General features: G+C 39.9%; 1 protein-coding gene and 1 long non-coding RNA gene across 2 annotated transcripts; one reads left to right on the forward strand and one right to left on the reverse strand.

Annotated features, from left to right (window-relative positions):
• sesn4 (sestrin 4) lies at positions 1–17,059 on the forward strand. Its single transcript, XM_014991213.2, has 9 exons — positions 1–597; positions 9,857–10,054; positions 10,142–10,324; positions 11,183–11,428; positions 12,601–12,715; positions 14,152–14,276; positions 14,459–14,625; positions 14,715–14,859; positions 15,464–17,059. The coding sequence occupies exons 1-9, from the start codon at positions 532–534 to the stop codon at positions 15,551–15,553; spliced, it is 1,335 nt and encodes a 444-aa protein (XP_014846699.2). The 5' UTR covers positions 1–531; the 3' UTR covers positions 15,554–17,059.
• LOC148156920 (uncharacterized) lies at positions 10,810–13,682 on the reverse strand. The gene is made up of 2 exons (XR_015764456.1): positions 13,306–13,682; positions 10,810–11,442 (listed from the first exon to the last, which is right to left on the reverse strand). It is a non-coding gene; the product is annotated as an uncharacterized LOC148156920 (long non-coding RNA).
• Positions 17,060–17,756: the final 697 nt, after the last annotated feature.

The raw sequence follows: 17,756 nt of genomic DNA on the forward strand, positions 1-17,756 counted from the left end.
GCTCATGTTTTTTATCGTTATATCGCGACATAATGATAATTTTAACAAAACAAACACATTTATTGTAAAAGTTACATATTTCAGCTTTAAACTGTCCGTAAAAATATTGGAAAGTTTGTCACAAATTGTGGAAAAGTAAAAAAAATAAATAAATAAAAATAAATAAATAAATAAATAAATAGTTGCAATATTTTTTTCCAAGACAACGAACTGGGTCAGAGATGCAGAGACAGAAGGTCATCCCTCGCAGAGCTGGTAAAAAGTTGATAGTCTGGCCGTGTCCCTGCCTCTCCGCTGTTGTTTTGCAGATGTTCATTAGCATGTAGCTAACCCCCTCCGGCTAGCAGCTCCGCCTCCTGCGCGGTGATTGGCCGGGCTGTTACTGGAGCTGTCAGCTCTGCTCCGGGAAGCTTTGCTCTCCTCAGTCCAGGCTGCAGCTTCAGACAAGCTGACCGGGGGCCAGCGGCAGAAGCGCTCCCTTTTGTTAGCAGCTCCAACCGGATCCATGCAGGACGACACTGTTTTTGGAAAATGATCATCTGTACGAGTAAAATGGAGTACCCCCTAATATCGCAGTGCAAGCGGGTCCAGAAGCAGGTAAGGCTGGGATTATACGGGTAACCCTGGGAAGTCAAAACCGTTCATTCATTTGTCTCTCTGTCAAGAAAACGGCTCCACTCTTTACAGGCGCTTAAAACAAAGCCTCCCTTTTCTTTTAATCGTTAATTACATATTGTCGTTGCTGTCAGTTGAACTAGAAGTTAGTTTGGTTCATTTGTTTTCAGATAGGAAACTTTGAAATAAAGTGTAAGACTAGACGCTGAAGTTGGCCTTCGATTTGGAACTTGAGTAAAGGGCTATTCCGTATCTTTAAGGAGAATCTGATCTTTAATTATCTCCAGATAAAAATCTAACATACCTATCACTGTAAAACCTACGTTAATTACACAGCCCTTAAAAACAGTTTATAATTCATGGCGCTGTTATTGGTCTTTTCAAAGCCCAAAAAGGGCTACTTCGGTTTTTTTTTTTAGCTTTAGCACGTCATTACATTGTGAAAGCCTCAACTTTCAGAAAGGTTCAACCAGGACTGACATTTGTCACTCTGACTACAAGTTACTCAGGGTTTCATACAGTTTTAATTTCTGAATCCCTTATTCTATCACTCAAAACACAAACAAGGCCATTTAAAGCTATTTATAAGCATTTTGCCCATAGTTAAGTCAGAAACCACAATGGTTATGACGAGTCAAACTTAGAAAGGATTATGCTACAAGGATGAACCCGTTTTAAAAACACAGTTGTGATGTTGCGAAATACGTGTTATGAATGTGAGACCATAAGAAATTATGATTTAATGGATTATAAAAACCACAATAAACAGACAAAACACTGATCAGAGACTATTTAGGACACTTTTTAATAATCATGAAATCTTTATTCTATAAGTGAAACAACAAAAAGGGCAATTTGAAAGCTTTTTTTTCTCCAAATTGCAGCATTAGGGCCAAGTTAGATTCGGTAAACCAAAGTAGTTGGACAGTCAAACCTTTCCTGGATTATTTAACACCTGTTGTATATTCTTTAATATAGAAAACTTTATTCTGTATTGTCAAATTAGGACAAGCATGAAATTTCTAATAGAATAGCCAAGCCTATGATGGACTACAGTAATCAAGTAAGTAAAGAAACTGTTTATGATGTGTTTGTTTTACTTGTGTCTTTTTTGGTATTAGCACCACCCTATATTGGATTCTTTGTGAAAACTTCTACAATTTGGAAGCTCAATCTTGAGTTAAAGTATTCTATACTGAACAGAGCTTAAAAAACACCAATTGTAATATGCAAAATTATTCTGTTAGCAACTTTAAAAAGTCAATGTTTTCATAGCATTACATTCACAATAGGCAAATCAGACAGAGGATGAATTATTCTTCAATGTTCAACTACCTTCAAATCTCAGTTTGATGTGTGGAATCTTTATTATATTTCTTAACATACATGAGGGCTACTTTAATGAGGTTTTATGTGTGTAAACTGCTGTATCTAGACTAGTCAAAGCTGAACACAATTATTCTTTGTGATTCACAAAACGTCTTTGCTATTAGGTCTTTTTTTGGGGTGATGAGGTTCAGCTTAAAAATGTTATTCTATATTAAATTTAGATTCCTTACGATGCAGTCTGTCAATTTAAGTTGATGTACATACCAAAAACGACTTCAAATTTGCATGTTTTGTGTTCTTACAAACAAAATTTAAGTTTCTCATATCACAGACTGTATTTTAAAGAGTCTTTATGCGATGTTTAATAATTCAGTTCAGGTTTGATCAGTTTAAATACCTCAAAATTAAATTATAACTTTTTTTTTTTAAAGTACTCGGAGAAAGCTGGCCTTTTACTGTCATTCGAATCGGAACCCAACTTCAGCGCAGTAACGTTAACTATAGCGGCTGTAGTTTGCTAGCGCTAGCAAACGAAAATAGGCGAACCGAACTTCTAACGTTAACATCTATCGCTCAGGAAATGGGTCAGAAACTCAGATTAAACACTTCAAGTGACCGGATAATGTTTATTTGGTTTATTTCTGGCTTACTCACCATTCAAGTGGTTTTTCATCACCAGCCGTTAAAATGTCACGTAAAGCTCGAGCCATCTGCGTTGAAACGTTAACTCTTAGAGTTGAGCTAAAAACGGCTGTTTTTATAGAAGAGAAAACAAGTAGAAGATGTTGGGAGGTTAGTTTCGATGTGGCCGGACAAAGACAGAAACGTCTGCTCTACTGTACAGTTTTCTTTTCTTTTCTTTTTTTTTCCCTCAGTGTCATTTTAAAATATGAGGCCGAGTATGTTTTGAATTTTATCGCACTGGAGATAAACGAGTAACGGCTGGGGACGTTTATGTGGATGAAGCTGCAGGTGAAGGTGACATCATCTGAGAGTTTGATGAGGAAAAAGGTGTTTCAGTGTGGTGTGAAGTAATGCAGTGCCATTTAATTACTGCTGTTTTTAATGCATGGACAAAATAATGTGATAATTGTGTTAAACCACGTTAACAGAGAGATTTCTCAGCTTTACGGCAGCCCTTGTGAGCGTCCTTATTGTGCTGTTTTTTCGCCTGAACTGGACTGCCAATCAAAGTTGTTTTTCTCCTCTTGGTGTTGTTTTCCGCTTTGCAACAGAAAGGGGGCGCTGTGCCGAACGCAGTCCAACAAAGACATGTTTTGCTGCAGATTGTGGAGTACAGAAATGGAATAAAACAGAGAGCAATGTGAGCTGCAGTTCTGGTTTCAGTTCAAGCATGTGCCACTTTTTCTCCACTTTCCTTTGTCTTCACAGTTCCTCATAGATGATGACACATAATTTCACATTTCATTTTTAAAGAGCTTCTTGTTGGGGGAATAAACAACAATAAATATAGCCTGTTATCAGTGAAATCTCCATTGCTCTACCTGTCTGCTTTGTTTACAGTCAGATCTGATCACTCACTGATGAATGTGGGCTTATTTAGTTCTTTGTTTCTCCTGGCAGTCCTGCTCCAAACCCCCCTCCTCCTCTTGCTCTGTGCAAACTGCTCTGGGCTGCAGCTGGGTTGTTTTGCATTACTCCTTGAGTTCAGGTTGCAGAGCCAAAATCGGTCCCGAGTCCTTGTTTCCGGCAAGGAGGAAAGAGGGTGTTAATGTTTTCTGATAACGATGGACAATCTCTCCAGGATCAGTCAGAATGCAGATTGAATGTTCCTCTCTTGTATCTGCACCATTCACTCTTAGAAAAAAAGCTTGCATCATTCCTCCACTTCTTTGTGTGTCATCTTGAACCCTTGCTCCACTTCATATTGCTGCTTGCACAGTGCTGCTGTTTTTCTGCCAGCGATCAAAGCCTGTCTTTGTCTGCATTTACCTATCCTCCCCTCAGTGACGTCACCCATGTTTTTCATTTCTCTGCTGCCTCATGCAACCTCTCCAATCAACACACAGTGTCATTAAAAAGGAAAGTATCAGCCCCCTCACAGATTAAGTTTATTTGCCATTTCTAAATGTTTAAGATCACCAAACATAACCAAAATGTATTCAAATACTAGTTTGCAAATTGTCCACTTTGTTAAACCAATAATTAGTTGTGCTTATCCACATTTTTGGCCTGATTACTGCCAGACAGACATTTAATTCTAAAACATGTCTAATTTTATAAAGTGATTATCCACAAATGAAGAGAACATGCAAATCCACGAATTCACAAAAGAATGCATAACAAAATCCTTACCAGTGCAGACTTTACTTAGCTCTGATACTAGCAGTGAAACATGGTGGTGGCAGTGTGATGATCTGGGGTTGCTTTGCTGCTTTAGGGCAGGGATGCCTCGCCTTAAATATGTTAATCACAGGTCTTAAATTTTGTCTTGGCTAGGCCTGTCACAGTAAGCAGTAAATCAATGAATTAATCACATGACAAATAAAAAATAAAAAAAACTCAATAATTTCCATTTGCATGACTTTTTTTCTTTGTACCAAAAACTGGACCACCAACAGACCCCGTAAATTTAAACCTTTTTGCTATGCTCAGGTCCCCCAACCAACTCTTATAGTAACAGATTTTCTAAAGGTCCTAAATTTAATTCACGGTGTCATTAAAAAGATCTTAAAACATCTAAAATTTGACTTGCTCACTTACTCTGTGGATTGTGTGAGTAATGGGAGTAGGATTGATGTTCTCTACTAGAAAAGCCGTCCGTCCATGATCTTAAGATCTGCTCAATCACACCTGGGTTAATCAGTAGGAAAATTATCTAAAACAACAATTCCACCTCTGAACAACTCGACAAAACAAAAAACTGTTTAAAAGATGTCCTAGTTAAAGCACAGACTTGAATCAAATGGATATGCTGAGGTATAAACAGGTTGTTTCTACTCACAAAATCCTTCAAAGAAGAACAGGACAAAATTCCTCGTTAGTAATGTTATTGCTTCCAATAGTCACACAGACGGTTATTTGGTTTATTTACCAGCTTGTTTTCTAAATCAAATAAACATTTAATTTGATTTAAATTTTACATATTGACTCAGGTTATCTTTGTCTGATATCAAAACCTAGAATCTAGGAGTTGACCTACTTTTTTCTCAGCTCTGTGCTGATGACCTCTTCAGAGTTTGGAAACTTTTTAAGTCTGTTGTGATCTGAGTATTTAAACACTTTATTATTCTGACTAAATCACAACATATATTTAGGTTTGGTAGCCAGAGTGTGTTTTGTAATGCACACACAGCTGTCTAGATGATTTCTCCTTGTTGTTTTATGCATCCGCCCACACATGCATAAATGGTTCTCAGTTGGGTTTTTTTCTTCTTATGTGGGTGTGATTTGTTTCATGTAGGTAGGCAGTAAGGAATGCTTTATCAAAAAGTCTGGCTTGTTTTCATCCAGTAAAGATCAAAATTGCCTTTTTAAAACTCCTTTTAAACGCAGTAAAGATGACTTTCATGAAACCTTTTCCCAAATGGATGACTGCATCTTTCATTTTGCTGCTGTCAGCAGACAGATGTTGTTCAAGAGGTAGGATGTGTCATTTCCTGCTTTGTGAATGCTCAACTTTACTGTAGTTCCTGTTTCTGTCTGACTTCTCTGTCAGTCTTTGTCCAGACATGTTAGAAATTACCAAAAACCCTCCAATTTCCTAATCATTTACGTGGGATGCCAGTGATGACAAAGACAATCTTCTCACCCGGTGCAAGACCGACTTTTGACACATGTTAAATCAGATTTCAAAATCACATCCATGGACTGTGGTATTTAGAGGATTTGTTGCTTAAACTGTTTTGTTTTTTCTTTCAACTACTACACTAACACATTTTTGAGTGTGATCTCTTGTCTTAAACTGTTACTTTTAGTTGAAATCTATTGTACATAAATTTATTGCCAACAGCGGCTACTTCCTTGGGTATTCTGAAGCCAGATATTGATCAGATTAATGTTTGGCTGGCGCTGGCAAATGAGAACTCATTTGTGCAGCATTGGAGAGGCTAACAACTAGCATGTCGATGCTGGTAGCTACCCACTGGGTTTTCCAACTTCCCATTTCATTTTATTATTTATTTTACAGAGATAGTGTCTAAACTCATTCGTAAAGCAAGAGGTGCTTTACACCAGAGTTAGCGTAACAGCGGTGCCATCCGGTCGTTGATGACATGACTTTTGTGATGCGAAAAAAGTGTTTCCATTGCAGGTTTGCAAAATACACTAATTTTGACACAGTTCATCCTGGAGCAAAAACTTTTTTTTTTTAATTTGCGTTTCCTTTAACTGAATTTCATTTGTTATTCAAATTTGCACAATTTTATAGTTAATGGAAACACAGCTATTGAGTCGAAATGTGAAAACCATGGATTCTTTTCCTTTCACTGAAGAATTATGCACCATTTTGTGTAAATCTATCACTTAAAATCCCAAAAAGACACTGATGTGACAAAACATGGAAGGATCTCAGAGGTAGGATAGTTTTACATGCCACTGTGAATTCTGCCAGAAAATTTCTCAATCAGCCGCTTCATGTGTCATTTACCCTAAAAATGGAAGTGTGATCACTCAACATCGCAATCTGAGCCCATTCTACCATGAGGAGGAACAAAAATAGGCCCGTGCCTCCCGACATGTTAGGTCCTTGAGAAATGAGGCGTGTTTTCTGCAGCACAGGCCTCTGAAATGCTGCTTGGTGCAACACTGCTCCTTTCAGCAATCCGGCCAGCTAGCGCTCCATGGAGCAGTAACCTAGATTCAGCAGCTAGGCATGCTAATCAGTAGCGCTTGTGTTTGAGGAGTAACACCCATGTGAATGCGCTCTTGTAGGCCTTTGATTGGCAGCCACCTGTGCTCTCCACATTCTCCTCCTCCACTATTTCTTGTGGGCGCCGACAGCCTGGAGAAGGTCAGGGTCTGTGCCTCGGCATGTTTCATTTAACGCCAAACCCCTCTTGGTTACTTTGCTTTGTATGGAACTATAAGATTAAGGTGTCGTTCATAAGGATCGAGCTGTTTAGCGTGTCCTTTAGGACTATTTGGGTCATAAGGTGGAGCTTACTGCAGGATCAGGCAGGAACCATCATCCCCTGCAAGGAGAAGTGAAATACCACATGGAGCTTTGAGCCAGATAAACATGCTGCTGAATACTAAAGAGCCATACGGGGCTTAGGTGCATAAACAAGCTCTGCTACTCTCTGTTTGCGCCGGTCATCCTACAAGCAGAGCTGTGAAAAAGTATTTGCCCCGTTTCTCCACACTTGGTATCATATCAAACTATTTTATATCAGGCAAAGATAATATGAGAAAATAAAGTACAGTTTTCAATCTGCTTCATTTATTAAGAGATGAAGCCATCGGAAACCGTGGATGAAAAAGTAATCACCCCATACGTCTGAACCAGAAGTGATCTGTGCCACTGAACCGCCATCTTGGTAGGCAAGTGGAAAGCATAGCTGCACCATGGCTCAGAGACCAACAACAAGACTACTCAATAATTGTAATCAAGTAATGGATGTAATGTACTTATATTGTTTATAAGTTAGATAGGAATGAGGTGGGAGCTAGTTCTAAGCTTGTGGCTTGTTTATTGTTGTCATGCCAACTGTCATGAGAGTTAGATACGGATACCTACCAAGATGGCTGCCAGCTACAAAGTTCTCGGAAGTGTGACGTTGAATGAGAACTATGTAGCCTCTAACTGTCAACACAGAAATGTTTTTTCATAAAACAGGAAAGTTTTTAACTGTTTTCCCCTCCACCCACACAGAAATGACATTTTAGGAGACCCAAAATGCTTTTTTTTATTCCTGCTAACAAGGGCAGGTTGGTTTTGCTAGCTTTTATTTCCTTAATAAATCAAATCTAAGTTTTCTTTTTCTTTCCTCGGGTAGTATTTCTCTGATTTAAGTGTGACGATCAGAGGCAGAACAGACTGTCAGATCCAGATAAGGTTTACAGTTTCTACATTTGAAGTTGAAGTGAAACCATTTGATCCATTCAGAGGAACTGGATCTGTGGCTCCTGAACACCTTTTCCTAGAAGCCATTATATTATGTAGAGAGAAGGAAAACAAGCTTATAAATGTCTACTGGTGCGGGCCGGCCAGCCTCCCGCTCTGCATGGGTCTGTTTCTGTTGGTCCTGAGCCCCTCAGTGCAGTCGCTCCCATGTTTGAGTCTTTGGCCTCCTCCACGTCTTCGATCCTCGCCGAGCTTCCCTCTTTCAGGCCTCCTCCGCTCAGTTTTCATATTAGTTTCTTCATCTTCGCTTCCTCAGTGTAAAGCCCCTTTTCAAACGGCATTTTTTGTGCTTTTTCTTTTTTTTCTCTCTTACTTTCAGCTTTCAAATAAACAAGTTAATCCAGCGTCTCGACTACATTAGATAAACATCAAACAAGCTAAAGAAGCCTCTCTCACTCTTGAACACAATCCGACTTTGCTTCTGTTGAGATGTTGTTTGGGTGCTTGTTGAATTTCTAGGAAAAATAAAGTCAGGAATGCGTTAACTCTCCGTGGCACCGCCACTCTTCTTCCAAAACGGCCCCTCTTCCTCTGATTTAAGGTGTGGAACATGACTCCGGTCCAAAGCGCAGCCTGAGCCCGCCGTCACATGGTGCTGGACGCTCCAACTTCATCTCGGGCCAAGACGTTCCTGGCTATAAATCTAAGGGCCGTAATGGCTGTGAAGGGAGGGCGGCGCTGTGCTGCTCATGTTTACGTCTGTTTCATTGGATATAGAGTTTATGGATGCCTTTTGATTCTCATAGTAGTGGTGGGCATTTATCGTATCGTTCAGCATTTATCATGAAAACTTTCTTATCATTGCCATGATACAATTTGGATATTGATGGTAAATAAAAAAAAAACTGAGGGAATGATGAGAAATCTTATTTTTGCTGTTTTCTCCACTGTTTGTTCATCAATAAATGTCAGCAAATTTGAAAATATTAAGTACAGTCACTATGTGCAGTTTAGTGATATAAATCACAATTTTTAAAGGGCCAGTATCATGTAAAATCAACTTTTTAGAGTTTTTACATTATGTTACAATGTTATTTCCTGGAGTGTTGCTTTGATTATTCCATGCCTGTTTGAGAAATCCCTTAATCTCCATGACAACCATTCAGCCATGCAAAACACCTGGATGGCCTTAGCTCCGCCTTCGAGATGCGGCTCCTCCTCTGAGCTTCCAAGCTTCCCCTACTGAGCTCCTTCAGACTAGCCAGCAGCAATTAGCAGACACCTGGTGGGACGCTAGTAAAAACGCCGTTTTGCCATGTTGTGATGGCTTCCTGAAGGCGGAGTTTCAGAAAGAGCAGGAGTTTTTAAAGAGACAGAGGCCCAATTTCAAGGCTTTAAATTAGGAACAAAAATTTCTTTTAAGTAATATCAGATATATATACAGTATTTTTATAATAACTGAATTTAACATAGTTACTTGATTATGCTATAAAATGGCACCATGTGCCTGGAAAACACACACTACCTTTTAATAAGTACATATTATCTTAAAGAAGCTGGGCATGTTGTGTTTGTGGTGTGATGAAGGCTGTGCCATGCGTTCACAGCCATACAGTTACCTAAAGAAGTAATAATAAATAGTTTTATTTATCATAATCTATATCATTATTAAAATAATGTCAGTCCATATCGCCAACTCCCGTCTCCTAACTCCAATTCTCTGAATTATTTTGACTTCACAGTGAGAAAATCAGATCCTCCTGTTGGATTTTGTTTCATAGTTACTTCCTCAGCCTCGTTTTTCTGTAACAATGGGTGGAACGTCGTTTGTTCCACCGTTTCCCCGCCACAAACCAACCTGTCGTCTGTTTGTTCTGGTTTCTGCAGGTGATGGTGAACGGCGAGAAGGAGCGCGTGTCCTTGCTGTTTGTGAAGGCGCTGGTCAGCAGGGGGAGCGTGGACGCCGTGTCGCAGCAGATGGCGTCCCACCCCCAGTATCTGGAGAGCTTCCTGCGCACACAACACTACATCCTGCACATGGACGGCCCCCTGCCGCTGCCGTACCGCCATTACATCGCCATCATGGTGGGTGACCTGGCTGCTGATGCTCGAAATGCTCGGCTTCAGCTGCTCCGTTCTTTTAAAACTTCTCCTCTGACCGTTCCTCTGCAGGCGGCAGCCCGTTATCACTGCAGCTACCTAGTGTGCCTGCACTCGGCCCAGTTCCTGAGGGCCGGCGGGGACCCGCTGTGGCTGCAGGGTCTGGAAGCGGCTCCACCTCGTCTTCGCCTGCTTGACCACATAAACAAGGTGCTGGCCCACCAGCCCTGGCTCACCGCCTGCTCCCACATCCAGGTACGCAGAGTTTATTCAGCGCCCTTTGGTCTGACAGCTACGCTACGCTAAGCTAGGTTGAACTTAAATCCATCGTCTGGAACGGAAACACTGAGACACAAGAGGCTCATGGTAGCTCTGGAGGAGCTGCAGAGATAAATAACTTTTTTTTCTCCAGGAAGAAGAAATATACTGTTGAATAAAAGTCCATTTTAAAGCTGCAGTGTGTAACTTTTACAACAATATAGTTTTTACATGTTTGTTAAAACTTTTTAACATGTGACAGTTTAAAATGAGACAGACAATCTGTGAAAAGATCAAACTCCTCCACCTCGTCTCTGAGCTACGACTCGCTCCTGGTCAAAAACAGCCGAGCCAGGAGGAGGATCTTAGCGCTGTCAGTCATGTTTGTGTATGCGCTGCTGGATGTGTCAATGGTGAAAAAACATCTTACTGTCCCAGGAAAACCGTTTATCTGCCGTTATCAGTGGACATGCTAACTATCCTTAATTATTTCAATAACTAATTTATTAGTATTCACTCCAATAATGCACAATGCATAATACAGTCCCATTCAATAAACTCAAATACTATTGAAAGTCCATCACATTATATAAATTAATTGCCTTTATTTCTCCTAGTTATGATAATTTCCTGCTAAGAAATAATAAAAACACAACATTTAAAATCAGAATATTTCATCAGATCATGTTTGCTTAATAGAAAGTATGTTTAGTAGCTCCTTAAAGGTTGTTACTTTCATATGGTATCTTTTAATCTCTGTAGTAATGTCTTAAACATGTTTTTTTTCCTTCCAGCCAGTCAGATTAATCGGAGCGGTGCGCTAAGCCTCTTGTTTTTCCTCTGTGTTGTCTCCAGTCGCTGCTGAAGGCCTGTGAGCAGTGCTGGTCACTGGCTGAGCTGGTGCAGGCCGTGGTCATCCTGGCCCACTGCCACTCGCTCTGCAGCTTCGTCTTCGGATGCGACACGGACTCAGACCTCGCCCACCTTGCCAAATCTCCCAACGGCACCCCGCCGACCTTCTGCCCCTTCGATGCTGCCAACGGCAACGCCAACGTGCCTCAGTCGCTCAGGCAACCCTCCGAACATATCACACGGCGACGGGTAAGCATACCAGCCTGGAGACGCAAAATGTTAATTAATAAACAATTATTTTAGTAATTGAGTAATCTATTAGTTATTCTGATGATTAGTTGAGTAATCGAATAAGAAATCTGATCAAATAAAATATTGGTAAATAATGCCACAACAGCAGCATCGGCCCAAATTTTTATATCTGTTCATTCCTAACAATTAACTTTCTGCAGCTTAGAAATTTTACCTGTAACAATTAATCACTTAATAAATTAAAACAAGCTCAATTATTTCCATTTCCATGATTTATAGTTTTCTCTCTTTTTCTACCAAAAACTGGATGACAAAAGTCTTCAGTCTGGTGCTTCGGTCTCAAATAAAACGTTTTTTAAACAGAGTTTATTTACAGAGATGTCATAATTAATTTTATTTGTTATTTGGTTTATTTATTTTGGATATTTAAAATGTCTTCCAGTTCCAGTGTTAAATGTTCATTAGAAGTTTAAGTTTATTAATCTTTGAGAATGTGTTCCTGCATTATTATGCTGTTATCGTTATATTATTTGAAAATTGTGTCAAAACAACAATATTATCGTTTATTGCAATAACTTCTGGGGTAACTTATTGCCTAGTCACAATAATGGCGCATTTCTTACGTCAACTTTGACAAAAGTTACGCAAAAATCTGAAATTATGTTCAATTTCATAAGAAGAAATAATAAAGCAGCAGTCTGACACTGTTTAAATAAAAATCGTTTACTCCAGTTTTTAGTTTATGTTGTCATCTTTAATAATGAACTTTAAATTTGTAAAGCCATTTATAGCATTTAGGTCCAAACTGTTGCAAATAAACATGAAGCAGCTCATTTAAACCCGAGAGCATCATGCTCAGCTGCAATCGTATCAAAGGAAAGACGAATCTGAACTTTTATTGTTTTCTAACTGGATTAAACTGCTTGTAAATGAAAACATAAGACATGAAAGCCAGCGTAACTGATTCATTTTTATCCTTTAACTATTTAATAAACCTGGCCTAAGACTTTTTGTTCTTTGGCTAATTTTTTTTTTTTTTTTTTTACATACGGTCTCATTTGTGACATTACACACAAAATTAGATCATTTCTTATGACAGGAGAAGCCTTGTTGTGTCTTTTAAATATGGAATAAGTATTTTCAGCCTGGGCTCGTTTTCGTGCCAACAGTCTTTGGACTCGAGCTGCGACATGGTTTGCCTGAAGGAGAGGATCCAGAAGTCCCAGCAGGAGCAGGAGAAGAGAGAGGAGCGTCTCCTGCAGGCGCAGACTCTCCAGCAAACAGGTAGCAGAAATAAACAACCAGTCAGAGCGGCTGTTTACGCTCTGACAGCGCTCAGGGTGTGAAATCTGAGCGAATGCCACGCTCTCCCCTCCATTCCTGTCACCGCTAGGCCTTTCGCGATAAACGATAAATCAGTTAATCGCACGATAACTTAAACCTATTGACCTCATTTTAATTATCGGCTTCATCGTCTCTTCCTGCCTTTTTTCTTTCGGTTGATGACACTGAATGAAGAAAGGCTCAACTCCGGTGCTCTCCTCTGACCCTCCCTTCCTCATTTCCTTAGTGTAATGTCCAGCACACACTACACGAGCTGTCGGCCCATTTTCAAAACCTGAGACACATTAGCCGACAGAAATCCTAGGTGTAACGGTTCGATCGGGTTCGATTGTGCCGTGTGGTGTCCAGTCACCTGGGCATAAAATAATGGCTACAAGTCCAGTTAACTAATTTTAAAATCAGGCATTAATCAATGCTTTACTAGAATCTACCTGCAATGCATGTGGCTAGAGTCAGCGTAAAGTCCTGACTGAATGAAAATCATTATAACCTATTTATGTCACGTTAACGAAGAACAGCTGAAAACTTACCGGGTTTATCAACTGTGGTAGCCATTTGGCTCCAACTCCTCTCCTCGTCATTTCTATATTCTTTGCACAAAATGTTAAATAAATATTAATGTTGTTTCCACATATCTCCGATGTCCGCTGGACTTTGGGTTGCACCGTGTCAGCTGTTTGGGATTCCCCTCCCTAATTTCCCCTCAGAAAGCAGGAGGAGAATCTGCGCTTTCTGATTGGCTACCTGTCACATTCAACAGGCTGCGTTAAGCTCCCAGTCGGGGAAAACCCTGATTTAGATCGGAGTGGCCACGACGATCCACCGTAACTCACCACACACTGCAGGATGATCGGTTACGAAATCACCAGCGAGAATCTTAGATCAGCCAACGATCTAAGATTGTCATAAGGGGAAAATAGGGGCAAAAATAATCGTGTACTGTGAACTATTGCATCAGGTAGTCGGATGTGCCCGTCTTCTCTATTTAAATGTAGTGATTATTGTAGGGCAATATAGTATACAGACTCCATAATCTGCACTCTTCTGGTTGAATGCAGTATTTATTTCCACTCTGGCTTTATGTTGTTTACTTTTTATTCAAGTACGTTTTTTGTTAATGGAGACTGAGAATCCATTTTATTTTTGTTTTTGGTTGTTTTGTTTATTTAGTTTATCAGTTCCAGTGTTATGTGTTCTTTTGAAAATAAAGTGTATCCATCTATGGTAGGAAATCGCATGCATTATTAGTCATTTCCATTAAATCAGTGTCAATAGGTCTATAGTATTATAGTTTATCGCAATAATTTTTTAGACAATTAATCGTCCAGCAAAATTTGTTATCGTGACAGGCCTAGTCACCACCTCCCTTTTTTTAGATGTGGAAGACGAGGAGGAGATGCTGTGCTTCGCTGATCCGTCGCGTTTCATCACAGACCCCGACTTCTGCTACCAGGAGTTCGCCCGGCGGGACGAGGATCACCTCCAGGTGCTCAGAGTTCAGGTGAGGCCGAGCGTCGGTAAACAAGAGCGGGTCACAATACTGTTTTTAAAAAGTCATCATGTAAATTTATGTCTTTATATACCTTATTAAATATTTTGGATGGTTTTAATCATTCAGTCTTCTGTAAATTAAAAATTAATCCACTACAGATACATTTGATGGATTTGTCTCGTTATTTTTAGGATTACTCCTGGGAAGTCCACGGCTTCTCCCTGATCAACAGATTGTACTCAGACATCGGTCACCTGCTGGACGACAGGTTCAGGAGCGTCACGTCGCTCCCGTCGCTGCACAGCTCCGACCTGAAGAGAGCCATCTGGAATTACATCCATTATGTGTTAGGAATACGGTAAGACCACCAGCACGCTGAATTAAAACTAAAACATGAGCTGCTCATGCTCATCTACTAGATAAACATCTGCCGACTTTTGTTCTCAGTTATGACGATTATGACTACGTGGAGGTGAACCAGCTGCTGGAGCGAGACCTGAAGCTGTACATCAAGGCTGTGGCTTGTTTTCCAGACGTCACTAAAACCCCGGTGTGTCCGCTGAGCTGGACTCTGCTGAAAGCCTCAGAACGGGTAAGACAGGATTTCACTTTACAGAAACCAGATGCATTTACAGGATCTGACTGAAAAAGCAATATTCATTTCTACAAAGATTAAACTGTAGAAGCAGCTTTTCAAAGTCGACCGACAAGTTTTGTTTCTTTTGAATTATTTCAGAGATTAATTTCTGATGAAAGCCTTAAAGTTTCCTTTTAGTTGCAACCCAAAATTGTACTCAAGTAAAAGTAAAAAGTAGCCGTTCAAGAAATTACTCAGGTGAGATTAAAAAAGTGTTTGGTAAAAATTCAACTCAAGTACTGAACTGAGCAAAACATCTATTAAATATTTAAAAATTACATAATAAGACCAAATATGGACCAAAATATAAAGTTATGTGGAAAGAAAATAACATAATTTCAAATGCAGCAAAATATTTTTTTCTAAATAATTTTCTTTTAATATAAAACTAAACCTGAACAAAAATTGCAGGTGTGTTCTTGCATTATCACCTGAAAATGGTCTCAAAACGACAATATTATCGATTATCGGGACAATTTGTCCAGCTGAATTTGATATGCTTACAGGCGTAGTTGAGGAGAAGCTTTGTCTCTGACTCTTCTTCTTCTTCTGTCTTCAGATACACGTCAACTTGCTGATCATGGAGGCCCGGCTGCAGGCAGAGCTGCTCTATGCGCTGAGAGCTATCACTCGGTATATGATCGCCTGAAGCGCTGGTTCAGATGGCCCGCCGGTACAGAGAGACCCTGAGAGGACGAGGAACGTTGAACTGCAGGCGGCGGTGACGCGGGGCGGGAAGCGGCAGATTTAACGTGTTTATTACGCCCCTCCCCCCACATCTCTCACCTTTCTCAGAAAACATCCTGCCTCTCTAAAGGTTACGTGCAATTATTAGTAGTTATTTTAAAATGTCCCTGTTGTCCTGTGTTCCAGTTGAGTCTGTGAGAAGCTGCTTGTTTGCAGCGTTGTGTTATCAGTTGCCAACACTCCTATTTTTTCTTTAGATAAGTCTCCTTTTGTATTAACTATGCTTTCCCAAAATAGAAAAAAAAGATTTTTGTTGTACAAGGTGAATGAATGTTAATGGGAGATCAGGGGCTATTTGTTTATTTTTTGACAATCTTTGTCAATTTTGAAGGATGTTTCTTGGACTGTGACGCTCCCTGACATTTCGTATTGATGCTGGTCGAGAACAAACAGCTGTGACTGCTGGAAGTTATCACATCACTATAGTTTCTTTTAATAAGCACTTTTTTAAACTTTATATATTTATAATGCAATGTAGCTCATCAATAGACATTAAGACAAAGTGTGTGGGTCCGACACCTTTCCTCTCCTCCTGTTTTTGTGTTTCCGCCCCAGGTTTCTGAGAAGGTACTCGATTTGAGATGTTTTTCTTTCTTCCTACTTGCGTTACATGGAGACAGAAGGAATTTAAAGATGGTAGACGTTTGCACAAACTCCTCTGAGAAGCTGAGCCACTCGGATCACGCCTAATATCGAATGTTATTGGCGACACGTTACAGAAGAGTTTGGTGAATGAAAACTTGTGTTTGAGTTGCATGTTTGGGCTTTTGCATTTGTACTTTTTCAAGTTTAATTAGGTTAAAACTCATCATCTAAATTTGAAAAGCAGAAAATAAGCAAACTGTATCCTTTTTCAGTCTTTATTTTCTTATTTTTACATTTTTCTGTACATTTTTGGCGTTACTCCCTTCGTGTTGTTCTGGGTGTGACTGTAGGACCTGCTCGTTGCGCTGCAACCCGAGTAGACGTAGACGTTTCACAGACTGTAGTTAGATTTGGCAAAATGCAGAAGAAACAAATGCATATCGACTTAAAACAAAGCAAAAGCGCTGTTATAACACAGGTGCCTTTAGGTGGGAAAAACTGGAGCGCTGCTCAAGTGGAGCGTTGTTACTGCTGGAGGCTGGACCTGGGCATGGATCGGTGGCGGCTTCTCCGAGTGGAAACAGATGTTTTCTTTTTCCCCGCAAGACGACCGGCGTCATTTCCGATGAATATTACGCCCGTTTTTTATCACCTTCTGCGAAGTCCTAGCATCTCAGCAAGAGCCTTTGACACAGATGGATGTTAAAAAATCGGACAACTATATTTAAAACAAAAAGTACAAAAAAGAGAATAAGTGCAAAGACAAAAAATGTTTTTGAAAATGTAAACATGTTTTCTATTAAAAAAAATGTATCAAAATAAACCGTCTGTTGTCTTTCTTTAGAAACCAACTTCCACTTTTCACACCTGGAGCTGAAAAACTGTTTGCAGCTTCAGTTTTTATGTTGCAAGTTTTCACTGAGTCCAAGTTCCACCATGTTTATCTCCAAGCAAACATGCTAATTTATCAGAGCTATTGCTGTTGCTGTAACCAGATCAGCCACTTATCAAATCATCAAGGACTGGAGTTTCAGAGTTCCCAAGAAAGTCCGGAGAGTTCTTGCTCAAGGATAACAAGCAGGCAGGTGTGAGTCAAGAAGGACGGCTAAGAGGCCACTTGTCTCCAAAAACATAAAAAAAAACAAAAAACATTGAGGACGGATTGAGAGAAAGAAGCGTCAATACTGGAATAAAGCTTTGCTTTTCAGATCCGTTTTAGCAGCAGGGCAATTTAAATGAACATACAACAAACAAGCACATTGTCAAATTGATAATCCATTTATTATTAATCAATCCCAACTCTAATGTGTTTATAGCTTTGATTTAAAGGAAGTCAGTGTTTCTGCTGTTTTGTGGTTTTCTGGAAGTTTGTTACAGATTCATGTTCCAGAATAGACGCTGAATGCTACTTCTCCATGTTTGGTTCTGGTTTGGGGGATGTAGAGCAGACCAGAACCAGGAGACCTGAGCGATCTGCATGGTTGATGCAACCGAATGTTATTGGCGACATGTTACAGTCC

The sequence above is a fragment of the Poecilia mexicana genome, unplaced genomic scaffold, assembly GCF_051168715.1.
Source record: "Poecilia mexicana isolate PSO_F unplaced genomic scaffold, ASM5116871v1 scaffold_10, whole genome shotgun sequence".
Lineage (NCBI taxonomy): Eukaryota > Metazoa > Chordata > Actinopteri > Cyprinodontiformes > Poeciliidae > Poecilia > Poecilia mexicana.